Below are 26,863 nucleotides of genomic sequence, written 5' to 3' on the forward strand. Positions count from 1 at the left end.
AACTCTAGCTTGAACGAGCTGTAATTCTCAGGGTTTCTTTCCGTGGGTCGCAGTTTTCGGCTGGCGTAAGCAATTACCCGTTCTCTCCCCTGCTGGATCTGGGACAGTACGGCTCCTAGCCTGATGTTTCTTGCGTCCGTGTGGAGGATAAAGGGCTGGCTGTTATCAGGCTCTGACTGACCTAATCCCGCCCCAGACCCAGTTTATAAGGGCAGATTCCTCCCCTCCCAGGTCTGGGCAGGAAGTGTTGCATGCTTAGGGCTACTGACCAGAGAAACCTCCCACTTGCTCTCAGACGTAATATTTCTATTACTGTGGTAACCAGACCCCTGGGGTGCCACACATGTCAGTACTCCGGAGATATTCCCTTGACTAGAAGCACGAGTGCCTCCTGGGATGCATGTATCAGTTAAAGTGAATCTATCACCTGGTTTTTGCCACCTAATCTGAGATCAGCATGATGTAAGGGCAGAGACCCTTACAGTATTCCAGCGATGTGTCACATACTGGGCTGCTTGCTTTCGTTTTGATTAAATCACTGTTTTATTAGCAGAAGATTATCACTAGAGGACTAGTAAACCTACTTCCATGTAGTTCAACCCTGACCCCATCACTGATTGGATGCTTCCAGCCTGCGCACAGATTACACAGAAAGCTGATAATCAGGGGTGTAGAAGGGTTATACAGAGCTCAGCATTCAGAGAACTGCTAGATCTGCTGCAGATAAAACAGGGATTTTATCAAAACTGCAACAAACAGTCCAGTAAGTGATACATCGCTGGAATCAGGGTCTCTGTCCCTACATGATCCTACTCTCAAAAGGGGTAGGAAAAACCTGATGACAGATTAATTTTAAGGACCTAGGAACTGTTCAACATGTGTGTGGTCACACTGTCTCCACTACTCTACACTGCAGATCAAGGGACCTACATTTATGACATACTGTAGATGGGAATACTCTTGGGAATGGAAGATTGTGATAATTTGGCTTTTGGATCAGGAGAGGTTGTACACCCCTTGCCTAAAGACAAAGCTTTACGCAAGGGGCTTACACAATAAAGGTTAAACCAAGGCTTGTTCAGTAATTAAAGAAATTACTTTTAAGACCCCATAAGGTACGAGGACCCCGGAGTTACAGTGGCCTCTTCACCACATTCAACAAGACCATCTACAACTACCAACTTCTGTTTTTTCTTCTTTAGTAACTAACTTTCATTTCCTCAACACTAGAGAACATTTCAGTAAAGCTGCGCAGCATACCTGACCGGATTGATAACATTTATTACAGCTCAGTATTTCATAGTTACAGATGGATTGTCCTTAATGGCACAATAAATTCACATTTTTCAAGAGGAACCACTTACTTCTGCATAATGTGTTATCAGATCTAGTTATTGTGAGGCTTTTTTATGTTTCTTTTCCTTGTTTTGAGCTATGATAAGAATGTGTCCATTTCAGGAGGTGAAACGTATCATGTACAGTGCCTTGAAAAAGTATTCATACCGCTGGAATTTTTTCACATAACACCCACAAACGTAAATGGATTTTATGTGATATACCAACACAAAGTAGTAAGTGTTTGTGAAGTGTAGAGGAAACCATACACGGTTTTCTAAATATTTTAAAAATATAAATCTGAAAATTATTTTTTTTTACCATCAAAACTGTGTCCTGATATCAGAATTTATCTATCTGAGGGGGGGTCATAATTTTTATTAACTTGCATCCATTCACAGAGTAACAAGAAAAGTTTAGAAGTTTAGATATGGAGTCACATAAAATAAGGTATCTATTGAATCTGTATAACAGCGCCATTATGGCCATGCCTTTACTTTAATATGCAAAATCGTGATGACCGTGTTGGGCTCACTAGGTGAGGTGGATCCTCAAAGCCCAAGGTCAGGTTGGTACACGGGCCATAGACGTCCGTGCAACAGGCAGATAAAGCATGCGGGAAACAAGTAGCAGAAGCACTGGAAGCCGCAGGCAGACAGGAGTCATCCGAGAGACCGCAAATAGAGGCACTGGAAGCTGCTGGTAGACAGGAGATGTCTTGGAGACCGCAGACGAGTAGTAGAGGTACTGGAAACCGCAAACAGCTAGCAGAGGCACTAGAAGTCGCAGGCAGACAGGAGTCATCAGAGAGACCACAAACAGGTAACAGAGGTTCTGAAAGACTGGAAACAGGTAGCCGAGGTACTGGAAGCTACGAACAGGAAATGTCTTGGAGACCGCAGACAGGCAGCAGAAGTACTGGAAACTGCAAACAGTTAGCAGAGGCACTGGAAGCCGCAGGCAGACCGGAGACATCCAAGAGACCACAGACAGGTGGCAGCAGTACTGGAAGCAGCAGCCAGACAGACATACTGGAGGCCTCAGGCAGACAGGAGATGTTCTGGAGACCGTGGACATGTAGCAGACATCCTAGAAGCCGCAATAGGACAGGAGATGTCCTGGAAGCTGCAGGTGGACACGTAGCAGAAACAAACTAAAAGTCTTAATACCAAGACACAGGTGTGTCTTGTTAGGCCTTATATAGACCCAGGTAGATTATCACATGGAAGCATGCCAGGCTACTTGCAAAGCCAGAGGTGGAGCACAAGAAAGTTTAGTGGACCGGGGTGAAGGGAGCAGATACCGGACCTGGGACAGGAGTCTAACAGACAGGTTCTCTTTAACTTGAATTAACACAAAGTGGATTGAATGGAATGAAAAATTATGATGCTTGCAGCATTTTAGTGGAAAAAAATGTAACAGGCCTCCATACCTGTCAAACATCAATAATATATTTTCGCACCAGGTTGCCATGGCAACTGTTGGGACTATATTATCACAATAATGGGAGATACCACCAATGTCCATTTAGCAAAGATCCAACTGCTGTGAGCCCCATCAATTACTAGAATTAAGTATCAGCAGTTATAGGAGAACGCTGTGACACTTCTTCTTCTCCTGTTGGCTTTGTTGAGCTTTGTCTAGGTCCCGAATAGTCAATAGGACGTTGTTGGCATATCCTAGTCATATGGCAGTAATCACTGGTGAGAGACTAACCCTAAGGTGTATCTCATGTACATGTGTTGTGCTGTTGAAAGCAATCTATTGTTCTCTGTTAGCAATCATTTTATTATTTGTGTGGCCTCCATTCAAAAAACATTAATATTAGAGGAGCATCACAGCTATTTCTTGCACATCCCCAGTTCTGCATGTGTATTAATATGATCGGACACTCCAAGCACATGTGTTAAGAAAATCTTACTGATGGTGTAATAAAAGTACCACATCCTCATATCTGTTGTGTGTGTGAAATCTCTCTCTCTCTCAAATTTATTAACCAATGGAGGCCTGGATTTGGAGTCACCCCCAAAATTAAAGTGGAAAAACACACTACAGGCTGATCCAACTTTGATGTAATGTCCTTAAAACAAGTCAAAATGAGGCTCAGTATTGTGTGTGGCCTCCACGTGCCTGTATGACCTCCCTACAACGCCTGGGCATGCTCCTGATGAGGTTGCAGATGGTCTCCTGTGGGATGTCCTCCCAGACCTGGACTAAAGCATCCGCCAACTCCTGGACAGTCTGTGGTGCAACGTGACGTTGGTGGATGGAGCGAGATTCAGGTCTGGGGAACGGGCAGGCCAATCCATAGCTTCAATGCCTTCATCTTGCAGGAACTGCTGACACACTCCAGCCACATGAGGTCTGGCATTGTCCTGCATTAGGAGGAACCCAGGGCCAACTGCACCATCATATGGTCTCACAAGGGGTCTGAGGATCTCATCTCAGTATCTAATGGCAGTCAGGCTATCTCTGGCGAGCACATAGAGGGCTGTGCGGCCCTCCAAAGAAATGTCACCCCACACCATTACTGACCCACTGCCAAACCGGTCATGCTGAAGGATGTTGCAGGCAGCAGATCGCTCTCCACGGCGTCTCCAGACTCTGTCATGTCTGTCACAATTGCTCAGTGTGAACCTGCTTTCATCTGTGAATAGCACAGGGCGCCAGTGACGACTTTGCCAATCCTGATGTTCTGTGGCAAATGCCAAGCGTCCTGCACGGTGTTGGGCTGTGACCACAATCCCCATCTGTGGACGTCGGGCCCTCATACCACCCTCTTGAAGTCTGTTTCTAACCGTTTGTGCAGACACTTGCACATTTGTGGCCTGCTGGAGGTCATTTTGCAAGGCTCTGGCAGTGCTCCTCCTGTTCCTCCTTGCACAAAGGCGGAGGTAGCGGTCCTGCTGCTGGGTTGTTGCCCTCCTAAGGCCCCCTACACGTCTCCTGGTGCACTGGCCTGTCTCCTGGTAGCGCCTCCAGCCTCTGGACACTACGCTGACAGACACAGCAAACCTTTTTGCCACAGCTCGCATTGATGTGCCATCCTGGATGAACTGCACTACCTGAGCAACTTTTGTGGGTTGTAGAGTCCGTATCATGCTACCACGAGTGTGAAAGCACAACCAACATTCAAAAGTGACCAAAACATCAGCCAGAAAGCATTGGTACTGAGATGTGATCTGTGGTCCCCACCTGCAGAACCACTTCTTTATTAAGTGTTTTGATAATTGCCAATAATTTCCATCTATTGTCTATTCCATTTGCACAACAGCATGTGAAATTGATTGGCAATCAGTGTTGCTTCCTAAGTGGACAGTTTGATTTCACAGAAGTTTGATTTACTTGGAGTTATATTCTGTTGTTTGTGTTCCCTTTATAATTTTGAGCAGTGTGTGTATGTGTATATATATATATATATATATATATAATCAGTACAGACCAAAAGTTTGGACACACCTTCTCATTTAAAGATTTATTTTTTTCTGTATTTTCATGACTTTGAAAATTGTACATTCACACTGAAGGCATCAAAACTATGAATTTACACATGTGGAATTATATACTTAACAAAAAAGTGTGAAACAACTGAAAATATGTCTTATATTCTAGGTTCTTCAAAGCAGCCACCTTTTGCTTTGATGACTGCTTTGCACACTCTTGGCATTCTCTTGATGAGCTTCAAGAGGTAGTCACCGGAAATGTTTTTCACTTCATAGGTGTGCCCTGTCAGGTTTAATAAGTGGGATTTCTTGCCTTATAAATGGGGTTGGGACCATCAGTTGTGTTGTGCAGAAGTCTGGTGGATACACAGCTGATAGTCCTACTGAATAGACTGTTAGAATTTGTATTATGGCAAGAAAAAAGCAGCCAAGTAAAGAAAAACGAGTGGCCATCATTACTTTAAGAAATGAAGGTCAGTCAGTCCGAAAAATTGGGAAAACTTTGAAAGTGTCCCCAAGTGCAGTTGCAAACACCATCAAGCGCTACAAAGAAACTGGCTCACATGAGGACCGCCCCAGGAAAGGAAGACCAAGAGTCACCTCTGCTTCTGAGGATAAGTTTATCCTAGTCACCAGCCTCAGAAATTGCAGGTTAACAGCAGCTCAGATTAGAGACCATGTCAATGCCACACAGAGTTCTAGCAGCAGACACATCTCTTCAACAACTGTTAAGAGGAGACTTTGTGCAGCAGGCCTTCATGGTAAAAGAGCTGCTAGGAAACCACTGCTAAGGACCGGCAACAAGCAGAAGAGACTTGTTTGGGCTAAAGAACACAAGGAATGGACATTAGACCAGTGGAAATCTGTGCTTTGGTCTGATGAGTCCAAATTTGAGATCTTTGGTTCCAACCACCGTGTCTTTGCGCGACACAGAAAAGGTGAATGGATGGACTGTACATGCCTGGTTCCCACCGTGAAGCATGGAGGAGGAGGTGTGATGGTGTGGGGGTGCTTTGCCGGTGACACTGTGGGGGATTTATTCAAATTTGAAGGCATACTGAGCCAGCATGGCTACCACAGCATCTTGCAGCGGCATGCTATTCCATCCGGTTTGCGTTTAGTTGGACCATCATTTATTTTTCAACAGGACAATGACCCCAAACACACCTCCAGGCTGTGTAAGGGCTATTTGACCAAGAAGGAGAGTGATGGGGTGCTACGCCAGATAACCTGGCCTCCACAATCACCAGACCTGAACCCAATCGAGATGGTTTGGGGTAAGCTGGACCGCAGAGTGAAGGCAAAAGGGCCAACAAGTGCTAAGCATTAATGTTGAGCGAGCACTAAAATGCTCGGGTGCTCGAAGCTCGGGCCGAGCTCGCCGTGATACTCGGGTGCTCGACCCGAACAACGAGCCCAATGTTAGTCTATGGGAGACCCGAGCAATTTTGCGGCGGCACCCCCGGCAGTCTTTTAAAAGCCTAACAAGTGCCCAAAACAATAGTGACAGTGCTCAAATGACATGGGAACAGCATGGGGATCGCCGCAGGAAGCATTTCTGACCCCCAGGTCACTGCTGTCAACAACGTGGTCAGAGGTATTAAGCCACTTTTAAGGGCTCACAATAAAACATTCAAAAACGAAACTGAAACTGCTTTCCTGTGAAATATGTTAAGGAAGTTCCTTTCCAGAGTAAAGACTTGTGTATAAGGGAAAATAAATAACCCCCCCAAAAAATACTCCTCCACACCTTGGGCTATGTTCACAAGTAGCATTTTTTATGCGTTTTTGCACTTTTGTATTGCTTTCAACCGTGACAAATGCATTCACCGGGAAATGTCATTTTAACATTTTACAATCTTATCTGGCCATGTGCTGTGTGACACATGCATACAGTGCTGAAAAGACATGGAACAGCATGGGGAAGACCCCTGGAAGCATCTCTGACACCCAGGTCACTGCCTAAAAGTGTGCCCATCAGAAGTGATCCTTGCCGCATCAGAAGATGCAGACTTGCAACTAACCCCGTGCAAGTCCTTGTCCAAGGGCAGTGTTCAATTGTACCTCCCCCATTCCTTGCAATGCAAGCTCAAATATGCAGCCTGCCACCCACCCACCCCCAGGCTGCAATACCATACTGTTAGCCTGCACTTGAAATGGGGCCTTTTAGTTAGGAGGAGGCTGAAGCTGGCCACTACCTCATGGCTGCTTCGGCAGCGAGGTCTCCATACTCAGTCCCCAGCCACCACTATTTGTCCCGGTAATCTTCCCCACACTTTTCTGAGCCTGGCCTGCTTTAGGGCAGCATTGGACGAGCCCACCAGAGAACCAGACTCCTCTGGTGGGCCCTGACTTCTCCATCAGGGGAGTTGAGAGTGCAAAGGTGAGGAGCATGAAGATGATAGAAGTTAGCATCTGCTTTTTTTCTTGGAATGCAAGCGCATGTATGTAGTAGTGGCTAGGCGTGAGGTGGTCAGCGTTTTGGCGCATATCCTACCTCCTCCGAGGATTGCTGGATGTTTTCCTGCTACTATCCCAGTTCTATGACGCGCGTTAAAACAAAGCTTCAGGTGATAAATGATGGATAAGGTGGTGGCAAAGGAGAAAGAGCAGGAGGAACAGGGACCATTCACATCAATATCCGGCCAGTCAACCACACATGTCTTGTAGGATATGTTTCTGTACCAAAAGGAACGGTTCGGCTTCACAGTTATAGGGCATACAGTGAGTGCAATGCCTACCAAAAATTTAGAGGCACTCCAATGCCCCTTGAAAGTGACATGGAGGTCAGAGGGCCTTAATTAAACCATTTTTTCCATTTATAGCAACTGGGTCTCCTGTGCACTGTTGGCCTAAGCAGTGAATGGAAGGCTTTCCAAAAATTGAGGAACTGCAATGCCCCTTGAAACAGACGTGGATTACAGCGTACTAAAAACCTTCTACTGATTATTGGGGAGTGGGTCTCCCTTAGTGTTCGCCTATGCATTGAAAAGCAAAAGCTGACTAAAATTAGGAGGAAATGCAATGCCCGTTGGAACAGTCGTGGAGGTCGCAGTAGCTTAACAAGACGGTTTTAATGCCCCTCGGAAGAGACGTGGAGGTCTCAGTAGCTTAACAAGACGGTTTTAATGCCCCTTGGAAGAGATGTGGAGGTCCCAGTAGCTTAACAAGACTGTTTTAATGCCCCTTGGAAGAGATGTGGAGGTCGCAGTAGCTTAACAAGACGGTTTTAATGGCCCTTGGAAAAGTGGTAGAGGTCACAGTAGCTTAACAAGACGACGGTTTTAATGCCCCTTGAAAAAGTGCCATACAGTACAGCATATTACAAACATTATTCCCATTATTGTGGAGTGGGTCTCCCATAGTCTTTGCCTATGCCTTCCAAGCAAAAGCTGCCAAAAATTAGGACGGAGAATCTTGCAATGCCCCTTACAAGAGCCATTCAGTACAGCATATTACAAACATTATTCCCATTATTGTGGAGTGGGTCTCCCATAGTCTTTGCCTATGCCTTCCAAGCAAAAGATGACAAAAATAAGGATGGAGGAACTTTCAATAATGGCAACACGGACCACGGTCACCCTGGTGGTATAGTGGTGGTGGAGGCTGAGGATAAGGAGAAGAACATAAAACAGCCAAAATGAGGAAGCGTATACCCATGTGTGGGTGTGAAGCGGTGCATGTGAATACACCTCCCGAAATAACACAGTGGATTTGACTTTGTTACTCTGCTGTCATTTGGTGGTGATGAGAAGTCTGGCCCAATCCAGCCCTTGTTCATTTTGATAAGGGTCAGCTTGTCAGCATTGTCAGCATTGTCAGTTGACAGGCGAGTGCGCTTATCAGTTATAATTCCCCCAGCGGCACTAAAATCACGCTCCGAAAACACGCTAGCGGCAGGGCAGGCCAGGACCTCCAAGGTGTACAGAGCGAGTTCATTCCAAGTGTCCAGCTTGGATACCCAATAATTAAAAGGCACAGAGGAATCACGGAGGACGCTGGTACGGTCGGCAAGGTACTCCCTCACCATATTTTGAAAATTTCCACTCCTTGTGATAGTACCCCGCGCCTTCAGGGTCTGTCCGAAGGGAGGGTCTGAGAAAACTGTCCCAGAACGTTGACAGTGTTCCCCTGCCTCTGCTGGATTGGAGTTGCGTCTCTCTCGCATGTACGCCTTGGTTGGGCAACGAACTGTGACCTCTGCTGCTAGCGCGTTCAGATGGGAATTTTTTTAACAGTTCTGCAGCAAGGGCCTTCAGGTACTGCCCCATTTTTGTAGACCTCTCCACCTCAGGAATAAGAGAGTGAAAGTTCTCCTTGTAGCGGGGGTCTAAAAGTGTCACCAACCAGTAATAACTGTCACCCAACATTTTGACAACGCGAGGGTCACGGTTAAGGCAGCGTAACATAAAGTCAGCCATGCGTGCCAGACTGGTAACGGGCAAGACTTCCGTGTCCTTACCAAGATGACAACTGACCATGCTCTCCTCCTCCTCCTCCTTCTCCTCCTCCCCCCTGTCCTCAGGCCACCAACGCTGAACTGACGGTATGACATTTGTACAGGTACTACCGTCTACAGCGCATGATTAAAGCTCCTGTTCTTCCTCCTCCTCCTCCTCCTCCTCCTCCTCTCCCTCATTGTCCCCCAATGCACGTTGGGATGAGATGAGGCTGGACTGTGTGTAATAGACCGCTACGGCTTCTTGATCCATCTCATAATACTCTGGCTGCAATGCCTCCTCTTTAATTCTCTGCAGAGAGCGTTGCAAAAGACAGACAAGTGGGATGCTGACACTAATGATGGCGTCATCGCCACTTACCATCTTGGTGGACTCCTCAAAGTTTGTCAAGATGGTACATATGTCAGACATCCAGGTCCACTCCTGAGGTCTTATGTGTGGAGTCTGACCTGAATATCGAAGGCCTTGTTGCAGCTGGTAGTCCACAACTGCTCTCTTCTGCTCACAAATCCTTTGCAACATGTGGAGGTTAGAGATCCCACAACAATCGGTGTGATGGGAGCTGCAAACGCTGCTGCAACACAACAAGGGCGGCGGAAGCTGTAGCCGACTTGCGAAAATGAGCTGATAGGCGGCGTACTTTGACGAGCAGATCTGGCAACTCGGGGTACGATTTAAGAAACCGCTGAACCACGAGGTTAAGCACATGAGCCAGGCGTGGTACGTGTGTGATCTTGCCTCGCCTCAGAGCCGCCACCAGGTTACGGCCATTGTCACACACGACCATGCCTGGATGTAGGCTCAGCGGTGTCAGCCACAGATCTGCCTGCTCTTTCACAGCTGTCCACAACTGACAATCAGTGTGAGGTTTCTCACCTAAGCTTATGAGTTTCAGCACAGCCTGTTGCTTCTTGGCGGAGGCAGTACTGCAGTGCTTCCAGCTTGTAACTGATGTGGTGATATCTGAAATGGAGGCTGAAGATGAGGAGGAGGAAGAGGATGATGCGCAGGAGCTGTAAGGGCAACTCTGACTGACATAGGGCCCACAATCCTTGGTGTGGGGAGGATGTGTTCCGTCCCAAGGTCCGATTGGGTCCCGGTTTCCACTATGTTTACCCAGTGTGCAGTCAGGGAGATGTACCGTTCCTGGCCACAAGCACTTATCCACGTGTCCGTTGTCAGGTGGACTCTCCCAGTAACTGCGTTGTTGGGGGCACGGCAGACGTTTTGGGACACGTGCTTGTGTAGTGCGGGGATGGCACACCGGGCAAAATAGTGTCGGCTGGGGACCGAGTACCGAGGGACAGCCACCGCCATAAGGTTGCGGAAGGATTCCGTCTCCACCAGCCTAAAAGGCAGCATTTCCAACGCAAGCAGTCGTGAAATGTGCGAATTTAGGACTGTGGCCTGTGGGGCGTTAGCTGCGAATTTCCGCTTTCGTTCAAAGGTCTGGGATATGGACAGTTGAACGCAGCGGTGGGATTTGGAAGTGGATGTTGATGCTGTTTCTTGAGAAACTGCCATAACAAGTGAAGACTGAGAGGAGGGGGCATCTTTGCATGCAGTATGGACAGGGGATTGCCTTGCACACACAACAGGGGGTTCTATTGCACGCACAACAGTGGAAGAAGCAGTGGTGACACCCGCTTGACACTGGTTGTGGACCCTGGGTTTTGCCCCACAAAGTCGGGTGCTTTGCTGCCATGTGCCTGATCATGCTGGTGGTGGTCAGGCTGGTAGTTTTGTCACCCCTGCTGATGCTGGCATGGCAGGTGGTACAAATGTCCTTTTTGGGGTTATCAGCAGAGTCTTTAAAAAAACTCCAGACTCTGGAAGACTTACAGGTTGTACTGGCAACGTCCCTCGTGTTGGTGTTACGGGAAACTGTTGCCTGCCTTCTGTGTGCAGAACACTGGTTCTTCCTGCCTGTTGGGGTACTCTGCCTCCCTCACCCTGTGTGCTGCTGGCCTCGCTCTGCATGTCCTCCTGCCACGTTGGGTCAGTTACTAGATCATCCACCACCTCCTCCTCTTCCACTTGACACCACGATCCTCCTCCTCACTTCCTGGCAATTGTGTCTCGTCATCATCCACCTCTTGTGACAGATTGCCAGCGTCGACTTCCTGTGGCCGTAGCTGTTCAAATATTTGGGCATCGCTACATGGGATCTCCTCTTCCACCACTTCAAGCGGAGCCGGCGAGGGGCACAAATCTGGAAATGGACCAGTGAACAGCTCTTCAGAGTGTCCAAGTGTGGGATCAGTTGCTGTCTGACGACACTCGGCATGGTGGGAGGAAGGAGCATCAGGGTGAGGAGGAGTATGCGGTCGAGACTCACGGCTACTGAGATTTGACCGTGTGAAAGACAGACCGGAGGTTGTGGTGCCCAGGTAACTGGAAGTTCTATCTGCTATCCAATTAATAACCTGTTCACACTGATCAGTTCGCAATACTGGTGTTGTTCTGTGCTTCCCTAGTAATTAGTCAAGAAGTGGGAGCGAGAAGATGTGGTTGTTGGTTGTGGCACATTTTTACCTTGGCCACGGCCCCGTCCTCTGCACGCACCATCACCAGGACGTCCAGTTCCACGTCCCTTGCCACACGCCTTGCCCATTGTAAAGGAAGTAAAATAGCTTACACTCGCACTATCAATGGAAAAAGGGTAATAAAAAGTAGATTAGAACCGTGGAAGAGGAAAACCACAGTTCTATTTCTCTGGCCTACACCCGTCTCTTTTAAACAAACTGAACAATCAGGGAGAAACTATTACTGTTTTTCTTTACTGAAAAAATACCAAAAGCTGGATAATAGAGATTTTTTACTGTGGAACGGCAAAAACCACAGTTATAATTTACTGGTGTATACCAGACTTTTTTAAATATATATATTTGCGGCTGAGCATTGAGCGACACACTCAAACAGTTTTTTTTTTTTAGGTACAAATGGCCCAAAAGTGGATAATACAGAGGTTTGAACCATGGAACTGCAAAACCACACTTCTGTTTCTCTGGCCTACACCAGACTATTTTAAACAGATATGTTTGTGTCTGAACTGTCACAGACACACTTTTTTTTTTTTGGGGGGGGGGGCGGGGGCGACACCAAAAGGTTAATAAGATGGGTATTTGTACAGTGTGAATGAGGAAAAAAAAAAAGTCTTCGGATGAAAAAAAAAGGATTTTTCCTGGCCCCCGAGACCTGGAGCTAAGTCCACCAATTTCAGCAACAGGAGCACACAGGACTGTAATGCAGCATTTGCTGGTATAACCACTGCGACTCCTATACAGCCTGCCTGCCTGATATCTGGGATGCATATTAGTCCTGAGAAGGACAGTTTGTTTGATCTGGCAGCCTTTACAGACCCTACACTAACTATTTCACAGTATATATCTCTCCCTAAATCAGCAGCGCTGTCCCTACACTGTCTGATCCCAGCCGTCTGTGTCCAAGATTGCGGCGCCCGGTTTTAAATACTCGAGATGACGCTGTGCGGCCAGCCGATCAATGTAATGCCCACAACCAACATGGCTGCAGCATTACAGTGACTGGCTGGCAATCCCTGCATGTTCATTGGCTCTGTAAAGAGCGCCAAACATGCAGGACGGAGACCCGAGCTCCCGCCCGAGCAACCCGGAAATGCTCGGTGCTCGCTGAACATCCCGAGTAGCGTGATGCTCGGGCGAGTGCCGAGGAGTGTCGAGCATGTTCGCTCAACACTACAAAGCATCTCTGAGAACTCCTTCAAGATTGTTGGAAGACAATTTCCAGTGACTACCTCTTGAAGCTCATCAAGAGAATGCCAAGAGTGTGCAAAGCAGTCATCAAAGCAAAAGGTGGCTACTTTGAAGAACCTAGAAAACAAGACATATTTTCAGTTGTTTCACACTTTTTTGTTAAGTATATAATTCCACATGTGTTAATTCATAGTTTTGATGCCTTCAGTGTGAATGTACAATTTTCATAGTCATGAAAATACAGAAAAATCTTTAAATGAGAAGGTGTGTCCAAACTTTTGGGCTGTATGTGTGTATATATGTATATATATATATATATATATATATATATATATATATATATATATATATATATATATATATATATATATATATACATATTTTAGCCAAATACCTGCAATATTCAGTTTTTTTCTTCTTACTTTCTATCGTAAAGGTTAAGAATGTGCAGTGTTTCTGATATATACTCTTACAGACACACCTTGATGACATACATACTCATCTTAGGAGTGGTCACACATATCTTTCATTCACTTTACACCCTTTTGTGCACAATGCCATTGTGATGTTTGTGAACTTACAATATAAACAAAAAATATATAACTTTATGTATCTAATGTAAATATACCGTGATGTTTCACTAATCTAAAGCACTCGATCATATTTCTAAAGGCAAAGAAAAGGAAGTGTGTGCATCAGAATGAACGTAAAGAGTATTTGTCAGCAGGTTTTGACTTGTAATTTGAGAGCAGCACGATGTAGGGGCAGAGACGAGACCCTGATTCCATGGATGATTCACTTACTAGGCTGTGTTTTGCTATTTTAATATCATCAGCGTTTTATCAGCAGGAGATTATCACTACAGGACTAGGTGCCACGTGCCTTCTAGTCCAACTACTCCCACACCACTGATTGGAGGCTTTCTGTCACTATACAGTGTACACAGAAAGCCACCAATCAGTGGTGTGGGCAGGGTTAAACACAGCTCAGCATTCTGAGCTCTGCTAGATCTTCAACTAAGTGTCACATTTCTGGAATCAGGGTCTCTGCCCCTACATCATGTTACTCTCAGATGAGGTAGCAAAAGCCTGGTGACAGATTCCCTTTTAAATTGTCATTCCCAGGAACGCAAGTTATCACCTAGGTTATAAGTGATAACTTCTAGGATCCTCACCAATCTAGAGACTGTGACTCTGAAATGCTCTGTATATGTGCACAACAGCTTCATAATATATATGTGATTACCAGGGACATTTGAGCGCTGTACACATCAGTCAGGTCATCACCAATCTGGAAGTTATTACCCTTTCACTAGCAGTGTTCCCCAACTCCAGTCCTCAAGGCCCACCAACAGGTCATGTTTTCAGGATTTCCTTACCCAGGTGATAATTGTATCACCTGTGCAATACTAAGGAAATCCTGAAAACATGACCTGTTGGTGGGCCTTGAGGACTGGAGTTGGGGTACACTGCTAGTGGGAAGGTGATAACTTGCGATATTGGGATTAACCCTTTAACTCAGTGTTTTGTAGGGGATTTGTATTTTTAATATTAGAGAAATTAAACTTTGTCATTTTCAGATATGTAAAAAAATAAAATCCTCATATAATAATTACCATAAAAATGGCATAATATTGAATAATGTAGGATTAAAATATTAACCTATACAATATACACCGGTATCTGATTAGATCATCTTGTTGCTTTATTTAAACCCTTTTCTCCTATTAACACTGGAACTTTTCTTTCTTTGACAACCAGGAAATGTCAGAGCTAATAACAGCACGTCATATGTTCACGTCAATAATCTTCTTTTCTTAGTAATTCCGGAACTCTGGATTATTGATTTGATTTATAACATTTGAAGACTTTGACACATGACACTTTTTATTATTTTATTCCGCTTTACCAACTTCCCCATACTAATGACCTAGATGAAGTGAAAAATACAAAAACGATATAGGGCTCTCCCAACGTGATGGAAAGAGGCAGAGTGGAAAAAATAAAAGTAATAAAAATAAAAACTATTGATTTGAAAAAATACTATGCGTTTCAGCTGCACCCAGCCTTCTTCAGGTGTAACATACACCTGAGGAAGCTTGATGCAGCTGAAGCAGTGTTTTTTTAATAAAAAGTTATTACTTTTGTTTTATCTACACTCGTTGGATCTATTTGCCTCTTTCCATCACATTGGGAGGGCCTTCTTTCAGTTTTTTTTCCATTTCATCTGGCTCTGTTGAAACTCTCCATGGAGGAATTTTCCACGATATACCAGGTGCATTTGGGGTTGTGCCTACTTTGCTAGGTGAGGACATTTTCTACAATAGGTTTTATGGATTTTTAACTTACTACACTCAGAAAGCGCTCCTCTCTCTCCTTTTCCACCAAGAATAATCTATATATTTCTAGTGATTGTTAAGGAAGCGTTAAAGATTTCAGCCAGTAGCCAGAAGGCAGGAGCTGTAGTTCAGCAATAATTGGAAAACTCTATGTTGGAGGCCATAGATTTTAGATGTTTAGTTTTGGTAATTTGTTTCTGTACACATTGTTAGGAAATGTTGATAAAGGAGAAAGATGCACGAGTGGATGGAGCTGTGTGCATATCTGGACAGCACTCCATTCATACGTAGCTTTGCACAGCACTGTTTTGGGGATACATGGGGGTTGCAGTGGTTGGACCCCCGCCGATCATCAAGTTAACTTATCACTCTTTAACCTTTTTACCTTTACCTCGGATGGAGCATTATTTTTTTTTCTGTATGAGGCGCTCTGTAAACATGGAGTAAAATAAAATTCTGGCTGTCAATGGCCACCACTAGGGGGTGCTAAGAGTTTACAAAATTATTATTGAGCTCAAAGTCTACTGAAAACATCTAACTACATTGACCAGTGTACATTTTTGAGCCATGCAGGCTGATAAGCATTTCTCTAAAAAGTGGACAGATCTGTTCAGTTTTGAGATGACGGCTCATTTACAGAACTGATACAGTAATAAAAACATATATAATACAAATCCAGGTATAAAATGCATATGTTAAAACAAATTTTGGGAGCATGTAGTCTGTATTATGAATAGCAAGTTTGGACTGGCCCACCGGGGGAACAGGTGAATTCCCCGTAGTCCCGCCACTTTCCTATATGAGCAGTAGTTGGCACAATACACTTGATTCCCTATGTGCAGACAAAGGCAGCGAACATCATTCATTTAACAATCAAGTGTATTATTATATAGAAGCATGGGTACATTTGAGAATGAAGGTTAATGGAATATTTGCATGTAGCTGAAGAGTGGGTGCCCAGAGTCATTGTTAATGGTGGGCCCTTGCCACCCCACTCCGACACTGTATGAAGCAATTTTAAGCACCTCACAGTAGAAAGGAGACTTAAAAAATTGATATCTAAAATTAGTAATGGCAATAAGATTTTCTAATGTAATTGTCGCTGGCAGTGCTACATGCAAGAACCAGGGACGTACACTATTGAGCATCCTTTGTATGAAATTGGAGGTTCATGAAAGCGCAGTATGGCTCCTTAGCATTCACGTTATGAAAATATCTAGATCATTGACTCTGAGCTGAATACTGAATCACAGCTCTGAAGCTTTTATAATCATATATATATTTTTAATCTGACGTATTTTACAATAAGCTAGTGTGGCAATAATGGAAAATAAGGAAATGGAGTTTCCCCTCTATATTAGAAAGCAGAAGTGCTGCGTAGTCACATGACAGGTGGCACAACACCAAAATAGTAGTATAAACCCCACACTGAGAAGGGTCTGCTTTTTATTTTTGTAAATCACTCTTATCCATTGCCTGTATTTAGCTTTAATACCAGACACAACCTAGCAAAATAAGAGCATTGTGTTTTCTGATAAAAGGTCCTTTTTTTCTTATTTCAGATAACCACCTATTTTCCTAGAAATGAGCGACTTTAAATAGAATCCATTTATCTGCAGGTTTTTACCATGTAATCTGACAGCAGCATGATGTAGGGACAGCGACCCTGATTCCAGCGACGTATCACTCAGTTTACTGGGTGCAGCAGTTCTGATAGAATCCTTGTTTTCTCTGCTGGAGATCTAGCAGAGCTCCAAATGCTGAGCTGTGTATAACCCCGCCCACATCACTGATGGGCAGCTTTCTGTGTTTAATCCTGACCACACCACTGATTGGCAGCTTTCTGTGTATAACCCCGCCCACACCACTGGCAGCTTTCTGTCTTTAATCCTGACCACACCACTGATTGGCAGATTTCTGTGTATAACCCCATGCACACCACTAATTGGCAGCTTTCTGTGTATGACCCTGCCTACACCACTGATTGGCAGCTTTCTGTGTATGACCCCGCCCACACCACTGATTGGCAGCTTTCTGTGCATGACCCTGCCCACACCACTGATTGGCAGCTTTCTGTGTAGAACCCCGCCCACACCACTGATTGGGCGTTTTGTGCACACTGTATATTGACAGAAAGCTGCTAATCAGTGGTGGAGGTGTGGTTGGACCAGGAGGCATGAGACATATAGTCCTCTAGTGAAAATCTCTTGCTAATAAAACACTGATTTTATTGAAACAAAAGCAACCCAGTAAGTGACCCATCGCTAGAATCAGACTCTCTGCTTCTACATTATGGTGCTCTGAGATTACCAAAAACTTATTAACAGATTTCCTTCAAACAGGAATTACAATTGCCCTCACCCATTGTCAGTCTGCAGAATTTTCTGTATGATCCTAAAACAATCATTCTTGTAGAAATCCTGTAGAAAAAAAAAGGGGTTAATCTTCTGAGAATTTTCATCTTTGGCTAATAGTTTATTGAATAGCCACATCATTAGCCAAGTGGGTAAGGTTGTTGCCTACCATATCTTCTACTGCTGCAGCCAGTTATCTCACAGTCACACACAGGACAGCGAGGAGGAAGACATGGCCAAGCTCTTGAGACTCACAGAAGATTTTTGTATATCATTTGACAGTTTAATTGTAACATGAGGCAAAATAGGATCAAAGAAAAATGAAAGATTTAGGGAGGAAGCATTGGATCTTTTTTTTTAGGATACTTTTCCCCCCTTTATTAAAGTATGCCCAATTTAAAAAACAAAATTATATTAGTGATAGGTTAAAAGAAGAAAGCTACCAAAAAATAACCATCTGTGGTGATGTCCTCACTTTGTCTCATGAATGGCGAACCTTTGCAAACATTTGTAGATTTTTACCATTCCTGATAACCATTGACTTTATTAGACATGGTCATCCAGAACCCATGGAAAGTTTTTTGAGGGATTCTACATTTATGCTTGACAGACCGGACCCTGTGCTTTTATTTCTTTTGTGTTCTATTTTATTTTTGTAGCAGTATAACTAACATTTGCTATTGGGTATTTTTTTGCTGAACACATCAAACTATAAGGAAGTAACTAATAAAAAAAAAAAAAATGCACGATTGGCCATTTCCCAGTAATGAAATGAGTAACAAGTCATCAACTAAGGAACATGGAAACATAGAAATGTTAGAATTGGAAGGGGCCTCCAGGGTCATCGTGTTCATCCCCCTGCTCAATGCAGGACTCACTAAATCATCTCAGACAGATGTCTGTCCAGCCTTTGTGTGAAGACTTCCATTGAAGGAGAACTCACCACCTCTCGTGGCAGCCTGTTCCACTCATTGATCACCCTCACTGTCAATTTTTTTTTTCTAATATCTAATCTGTATCTTCTCCCTTTCAGTTTCATCCCATTGCTTCTAAGGAGTTTATAGGGACAAAATGCATGGTGAGATATATTTGCCAGGTTTGAGACTAAAAAAGAAGATACTTCCCCACGATTACATTGCACTACTAAATATAAAACAGTAGAAGGGTTTAGAATTAATGCTGCAATCTCATACTCCTATATGCCTTTCTTGAAATGTATTACTGCATAGTGAAACCATTTTGAGGAAATGATACACAAGTGCGTTACAATGGTCTTCTAAAATGTCTCTGTCTGTGGTCGTCTGGCAGTTCTAAATAGGGCTCTGCATTAGCTACTCTATCAGATGCCAAAGGAGCCCTGGCCTTCACCCTTTAACCTCTGCACAGCATTGTGGATTTTCATAGACGCCTTTGGTTAAGTCCTCGAAGTAGCAGCTGGCCGGTGGAGCAGGCTGGCAAAAATAGTTAATTCGCTGGGTCTGAACCAGGAGGGCAGACAAGGGACAATATTGTAATTCAGAAAAAAGCCAAGATCAAAATGAGATACAAGCTAGCAAAGCCATAGAAAACCAGAGCTGGACTGAACTATAACTGGCAACTCCCACCAGTAAAGTGTGTTATCCCTTTGGCCAAAGCAGTCAGGCGATTACTCCAACTGGACCGCACACACCCATACTGACAAACTTGGTAGCACTATAAGTTACAGCCACCCTATTCTCTGTAACTGGACAGAGCCCATGCTGCCTAGACCCTCTGGTCCTGACATTTCCATCCCCAATGGTGCCCACTGAACGAATACGATGGTGTCTGGTAACAGAAGCAGACGTCATAGGCGCAGGTTCAGGAGGAGATATGACACTAATCAATAAAAAGTCAAGTTGATCTGCACATCTAAAAAATAAATAAAATATAAAAATTTTATTCCATAAGTATCAAACAATTAAAATCCTCATGTTGGTGATACATAAACCACTCTGACGCGTTTCTGGCGCTGTGTGCGCCCTTAGTCATAGGTTTCCTACAATGTTTTTGCATTCTCTAGTTATAAAACAAACCTCTCTCAATCATGTGGAGACAATGATTGTAATAGGGCAAATGTGTATACAAAGAACATGATATACCGGCTAAAAAATATTTACCGTACATCAATAATGCACATATTATACAATGGCTATAAACTCCATAAGCAAGGAGAAAAAAAAAAACACCTTTCAAGAAATAAACATAGTATCATTTCTATAATTCATCCCTTTTGACTATTTTGTGATCCAAAATGCTTCCCTTATAAAACGTTTTTTTTCTAGCAGTTTCCACCTTGATCTGGCAAGTTGGCAACATCCCATTTTTTTTGGCATTGAAAAACTTAAAAATATTTTTTGTGTTTCCATTATGGCTATCCAAAATATGCTTCACAGCTCCTAAATATGTTCTTTTTTTTTTTTTTTTGTAATAACATTGTAAATATGCTCTATTATTTTTAGTTTTTTTAATTTTTCGACTTGTGCATCCAATATCTTTCATGTCGCAAGCAAGTTTAGCTTCTGGATAAACAGTTTTTTTTATATGCAGTGTCAATGGTTGTTTCTTGATATCTTGATTTTTATGATGACGCTTTCCTTAACAAAAGTTTTCTCATCAGAGCACATGCGCTTTGCTCTGATGAACTCTCCATAGGGAATAGAGGCTATTGTGTGTGAAGGATGGCAACTATCAGCCCGTAAGGTTGTGTTCCCACCGACAGGTTTCCTTAAACTGAAGTGTTCTACCTGTTTGGATATAGACCTGCCTGGTAAAGTGATGTCCAGAAATTCAGTTTATTGTGCAGAGAAAATACACCGCATTAAAAACCCAACAAATGTTCATCGTAGGAACTTGGCCTTTGGAAGAGTTTCTTTCCGTGATCTTTTTTTTTTCCCAGGCTCTCTATATAGAGCTAAGTTCCCAGAGGTTTCATTGAGGATCCACCTAAAGTGGCATGTACTCTTTCCCACCAGACATTTTTCAAAACCTCTTCAGGAAAAAATAAAAAGCTCAAAAACTTAAAATGTGAACAGCAAAGTGGATTCCCCATGAAAACGAATATGGAGAGTTTTTAGAGAGTTTTTAAAGGTATGGGCACATTGAGGTTTTTAGAGCAAAAAGTGGCCAAAAGAAAGCGGAATCAGAAAATGCCCAAAAGAATCAATATAAACCTTTCTATTTAAAAATGACTTGTTGTGATCGGGCTTTAATCACTTAAGATTTCTAAAATCACCATGCAGTTAAAAAAAACTTTACTTTACAAGTCAATGGAAAAGCTCAAAAAATGCTTAGGAGACGACCGGATGATTTTTGACCAATTTTACCATCGGTTTTGCTTAAAAACACTAGCGGTTTCTTCATTATTCAATTGAATGAAAAAGAAAACTAGTGGAAAACAGTATAAAATAATTACCAAAAAACATGGGAAAACTCTCCAAAAAAACAGCTTGTATCCAGAACCCTTGGAAAAAAAACCCAAGACACTTCAGGATAAAAAAACCTCACAATTTCCTGAAGAATCTTCTGCTTGAGAAACTCGTTGGGTTGGCCTTAGTTCACAAAGGATCATGTGCACATAGCCACCGGCCGAAAACTCTCCAAACCTGCAGTTTTTGCTGCAAAAATGCCTCAAAAAACTTAATGTGCACATAACTTCAGGAGAATTGGAACAAATCTGCTACAAAAAAGTGCTGAAAAAACCTTATGTGAACACAGCTTAAACCTCTTCTCTCCCTCCTCTACCCTTCTCCTACCTTTAATAAGAAAGTAGTCAAGGAAATGTAGCCCTAAACTATGTGACAGTATTTACATTAATGGGAAATTAATCTGTGATAGAAATGTTTTTTTCTGATAAGTAAAACGTCATTTTTACAATAAATACCCATTAAAAAATAACCTTTAATATTGATGTTTTAAAACTATTAAGAGTCTCACAACAAATACTAAGTCACAAGAAAAAGACCTAAAATATAGGCATGTGATCCGAACCTGTTTATATAAATCACCCCAATCTTAATATTCACTCTGTGAGGGTGTTTTAAAAATCCATTGATACAACCCGGAAACACCTAATGACAGAAGATTGGACGTATCCAGACAGGATCACCATAGCACAATATATAGAGGGAATAGTACACTTTTGTCCACAAAGCATAGAAAGACACTCTATAATAACAATGGGGCACCATAGATCCCCTAATTAAGTTGATACATCCACCTCATTAAGAGGAATTAATAATCCTAATTGGCATTTTAAAGGATATATCTCCAGGACACAGTATATAAGGCCTCCCCAATTTGGGGGCCTGACAGTATAAAGTGCATCGCAAATTCCCTTATAGCAGCATTTTATCAGGCATAATTAACCCCCTGCAGTAATATTCCCCACAGGAATACCTATGTAGCCTTCACAATAAGCCAAGCCTTATTAAAAAATAAGACATATATAGACCTCCCCGGTATTTAAATCACTATTCATTAGCTCATGACATGATTTAAATCCAAAAAACAATAGATGAGGAAACAACTTATCTTAATGACGTGGATCTCTGTTTCCCCATCAGGTAAAGGCTTCCAAGTGTTTAATCAGATCAGGGATGTTTAATTCTCTCAATATTTTCTCAACGCGTTTCCCCGTTCAGTCAAAGGTTCATCAGGAGAAAAGTGTTTGTTTCAGCATGATAAGCACTGATACGATGTCTTGCTGATACAATGCAGTCTGAATTAAACATCCCTGATCTGACTAAACACTTGGAAGCCTTTACCTGAGACTCTTAATAGTTTTAAAACGTCAATATTTATTGTAAAAAGGTTTCTAGGCTAGCCACGTTATTTATCGATTTTTGTAAATTAAGTAAAACTTCAGCTGCAAGTTACCCCTTGTCCTCGCCGTAATGAAATTGCAGTAATTAATAGTTGGTAAGTAGTGATGCGTTTTTCTATGTGGTTTTATGAGTGAGGCAACTAAATTGGCATCAGAGGCTTCACTGCTTTTGAGAACAATGTAATATTTTGTAAATTACTATATATTGATATAGAATTGAATATAGGAAATCTGCACTGTAGAGGAATGAAAATGTTGCTTGTTCTCAATTTTTTGGGGAGAAACGCTGCCTCCTACTGGTTAGTTACCGAGGTGCAAATGTAATTCATGGATTATTGTGAGCTAAGAAAATTAAATGAATCCTTATAATTACTTTTTTTTTCTCTACTGTCCTTGAGCAGAGTGCATCTCTTTTTCCTAAGGGGCAACTTGCTTGTTTTTCAGTTTTATCCATTTATTAAAAATCCCCTCTGATCTCAAGAACATAGGGATTTTAAATTTTATTTTAATTATTTTCCTCACTTATATAGCGCCATTAATTCCACAGCACTTTACAGACATGATCACTCTCCCCACTGGGGCTCAATCTGCATTCCCTATCAGTATGTCTTTGGAGTGTGGGAGGAAACCGGAGAACCCGGAGGAAACCCACTCAAATGCGGGGAGAACATACAAACTCCTTGCAGATGTTGTCCTTGGTGGGATTTGAACCCAGGACCCCAGCGCTACAAAGCTACAGTGCTAACCATTGAGCCGTCTACTGCTCTTTTCCCCAAGTTACTAGCCACAGCTGCAATTTAAAAGCAGTGTCTGGTCTCCTAGGTAAGGAGTACAGCACTTACAAGCTTTTTGCTAAAGAGCTTGCAAGCGCTGCTCTAAAACTGGCTAGATCTCTGAATCTGGTACCTGAGCTCTCTTGACGGCTTGCAGCATTTGATAGTGCACAGTGTCGGCCGTGACATGTTTTGTGTCAGTCATCAGGAGCATACCGCTCCCTGGGAAGTTGTGTACTCCTGTTGAACAAAGATGATACAATTCTTTTTAATATGTTTTTGACTTGAAGCATTTCCCCCATTCTCATATCTCTAATATTGAGCTAGGTCTAAATAACAAGTCTCCATATCTTTTCGAGGCTTTATGCCAACGTCCATGAAAAGGTTATGGACTTTAGTGTAATGACGTGTACTGCTACAAGGCTGGAGATCACATTTACCTTCCTTTTTTTTGCTATTTTGGCAGATACTATGTCCTATGTACTATATATATGTTTGTAACAACATTTATTTATTTTTTTGCTTACAGACTTTTCTCCTCTATCTCGGTGAATACAGGATTGAGGCTCAGAGTGGTGAGTATAAATTTACTATCAGTGTTGTCATGGTGGCTTGTACTTAATCATGGAATTTCTGTCTTTTTGCAATTAGTCAAATTTCTTAGCTTTTGGTTTTTTAATGGGAATGTGTCATCAGAAAATTGTCTTTTATTTAAATCAGGTTTTATGCTATAAAAAAAGAAATAAATAATAAAAAAAAACACTTCAAAGCCCTGATTCATCATTTGCGTTTTTTCTTTTTTAAGCCACATTTATTTTGTTGCACTGGTCATATCATACGCCGCTCCCTCACTTTGCACGCAAACAAGAGTCCACATTTTTGCCGGCAGATGATGGCTGTGATAATCCGCCATCATCTGCCTCTAAGAGCTGCGGATGGATTGGAGCTCCGGCCACAGGTGTTAACCTGCTAAATGCCGCTATCAATCTGTGACAGCGATATTTACAGTGCGCTGGCAAGGGGGCGCACTGTTCTAAACATCCATTCATGTGCCTGTGACGTGATCACGGGGTGCCGATGGGTTGATATAATGGCCAGAGGTTTCCTGAAGACCCCAGAGCCTGTCATACCCGTGCCTGGCATTCATAGGAGACCGTGATTTTCGCTATGAACTGCAATACTGTGGAATTGCTGTGTTTAGTACAAGTGATCAGACAATCACAGGTTCAAGTCCCATAAAGGGACTATTCAACACAGTGAATAGTTAAAAAAAAAGAAGTAAAGTTCGAATCACCCCCCTTTTTCTCTATTTAACCCCTTTACCCCCAAAGGTAGTTTGCTATTTAATGACCAGGCCAACTTTTACAATTCTGACCACTGTCACTTTATGAGGTAATTACTCTGGAACGCTTCAACGGATCCAGCTGATTCTGAGAATGTTTTTTCGTGACATATTGTACTTCATGATTGTGGTAAAATTTCTTTGATATCACTTACATTTATTTGTGAAAAAAGGGGAAATTTGATGAAAATTTGAATTTTTATGCCCTTACATCAGAGAGATATGTCACACAAAATAGTTAATAAATAACATTTCCCACATGTGTACTTTACATCAGCACAATTTTGGAACCAAATTTTTTTTTTTATTAGGAAGCTATTGTAACGGGTCTGGGAGGCGGAACCTCTGAGCTACTATACAAGGGGGCGGTCCTTGTAAGGGAGCGGGTGGCGACCAGGGAAGACGGGCAGGCAGTCACAGCAGGTGACCGGGACAGTCTCTGAGTGAACGGGCTGGAGGTCACGGCAAGTGACCGGGGCAGTCTCTGGATGAACGGGCAGGAGGTCACGGCAAGTGACCGGGGCAGTCTCTGGGTAAAGGGTAGGTACGACCTGTGATGGCAGAGCCTCCAGGTAGGCTAGCAGGCAGATGGTAGATGTGTGCTCCCAGGTGAGCAAGCGAGAGTCTCTGGAATGGCAGGTGGTCACAGCACGTGACGGCGGAGCCTCCAGGTAGGCTAGCAGGCAGGTAGCAGGTGTGCACTCCCAGGTGAGCGGGCAGGAGTCTCTGGAATGGCAGGTGGTCACAGCACGTGACGGCGGAGCCTCCAGGTAGGCTAGCAGGCAGGTAGCAGGTGTGCGCTCCCAGGTGAGCGGGCAAGCTGGTCCATAGACAGACTGACAGGAGTAGGAAGGCAGACCGTCGGACCTCAGGCTAGCAAGCAGGTAGGAGGAATGTCAGGCAGGAAACAGACAGCAAACTGGCAGGATTCTGGCAGGTAACTGGCAGGTAACTGGCAACGGGACCTGAGGGCTGAAGCAGAGTAGTGAACAGTGCAACAACATTGCTCGGGCACCTCCATTTTGGAGGAGGTGCCTTATATATGGTGAAGTCCTCCGGCCATTGGCCGGGGACTCCTTAGGACGGCGCGCACGGCCCCTTTAAGAGGGAGGGAGCGCACGCGCGCGCGCCCTAAGCACAGTGGCCAGGAAGGAGCGCGCGCTGCCAGCAGAGCGGGAGGAGGACGCCGGGCTCGGAGCAGAGGGGTGAGGGGAACAGCGTCCCTGCCTAGCAGAGGGCAGGGACGCCGGCGCTACAGTACCCCCCCTTTAGGCCCCCCCCTTTTTTAGGCCAGAGAGAAATTTAGCTAGGATGAGAGGGGCATGGATGTTCTCCCGGGGCTCCCACGTTCTCTCTTCAGGACCAAACCCCTTCCAATCTACTAGAAAAAAGGTCCTCCCTCTTACCCTTTTGGTGGCCAGAATGTTCTCTATCTCAAATTCGTTTTCAGCGGAAACCGGAGCAGGAGGCGTACCTGTAGACTTGGAAAAAGAGTTAAGTACCACAGGTTTGAGGAGAGATACATGGAAGGAGTTAGGGATCCGCAAGTTGGCCGGGAGTTTCAATTTATAGGCCACCGGGTTGATCTGACTGATGACCTCCAGAGGACCGATGAACCGAGGCCCTAACTTATAGGAAGGAATCTTGAGCCGGACATACTTGGACGAGAGCCAGACCTTATCCCCTGGACGGAATTGAGGAGGATCCAGACGTTTTTTGTCAGTATGTCTTTTCATACGCTCGGAAGACAGAAGGAGTGCGGACCGGGTACTCTCCCATATGGAGGAAAATTCGTTAACCAGAGATTCCGCAGCCGGATTGTCCACCGAGGTGGAGACGGGAAATGGGATCAGAGGATGCTGACCGAAGACAACAAAAAACGGGGATTTGGAGGAAGATTCGCTCTCGTGATTGTTGTAAGAAAATTCGGCCCATGGCAGGAGATCCACCCAGTCTGAATGGTGGGCATTAACGAAGTGCCGGAGGTAACTGGTCAGGTTCTGATTGATCCGCTCCACTTGACCATTAGACTGTGGGTGTTAAGCGGAGGAGAAGTCCAGGGTGACGTCCAGCAGTTTACAAGTGGCTCTCCAGAAGCGTGAGGTGAACTGTACCCCACGATCCGACACGATGTGGAGGGGCAGGCCATGAAGACGGAAGATGTGGCGGATAAAGTCTTTAGCCAACTCGGGTGCAGACGGGAGGCCTGGCAGGGGAACGAAATGAGCCATCTTGGAAAAG

At 43.8% G+C, this 26,863-nt stretch overlaps 1 protein-coding gene across 11 annotated transcripts in view; it reads left to right on the plus strand.

Moving 5' to 3' along the window:
* The window catches only part of PTPRH (protein tyrosine phosphatase receptor type H), a 243,491-nt gene that overhangs the window by 67,790 nt on the left and 148,838 nt on the right, over positions 1–26,863 (plus strand). For all 11 annotated transcript variants that reach the window (XM_073656350.1, XM_073656354.1, XM_073656351.1 and 8 more), the window contains exon 2: positions 23,810–23,855. In XM_073656350.1, coding sequence (XP_073512451.1) covers positions 23,810–23,855 — 46 coding nt within the window. The remainder of the gene's footprint in view (positions 1–23,809; positions 23,856–26,863) is intronic.

Source organism: Phyllobates terribilis, unplaced genomic scaffold, assembly GCF_046119375.1.
Source record: "Phyllobates terribilis strain yellow unplaced genomic scaffold, ASM4611937v1 Scaffold_12__6_contigs__length_324123572, whole genome shotgun sequence".
Lineage (NCBI taxonomy): Eukaryota > Metazoa > Chordata > Amphibia > Anura > Dendrobatidae > Phyllobates > Phyllobates terribilis.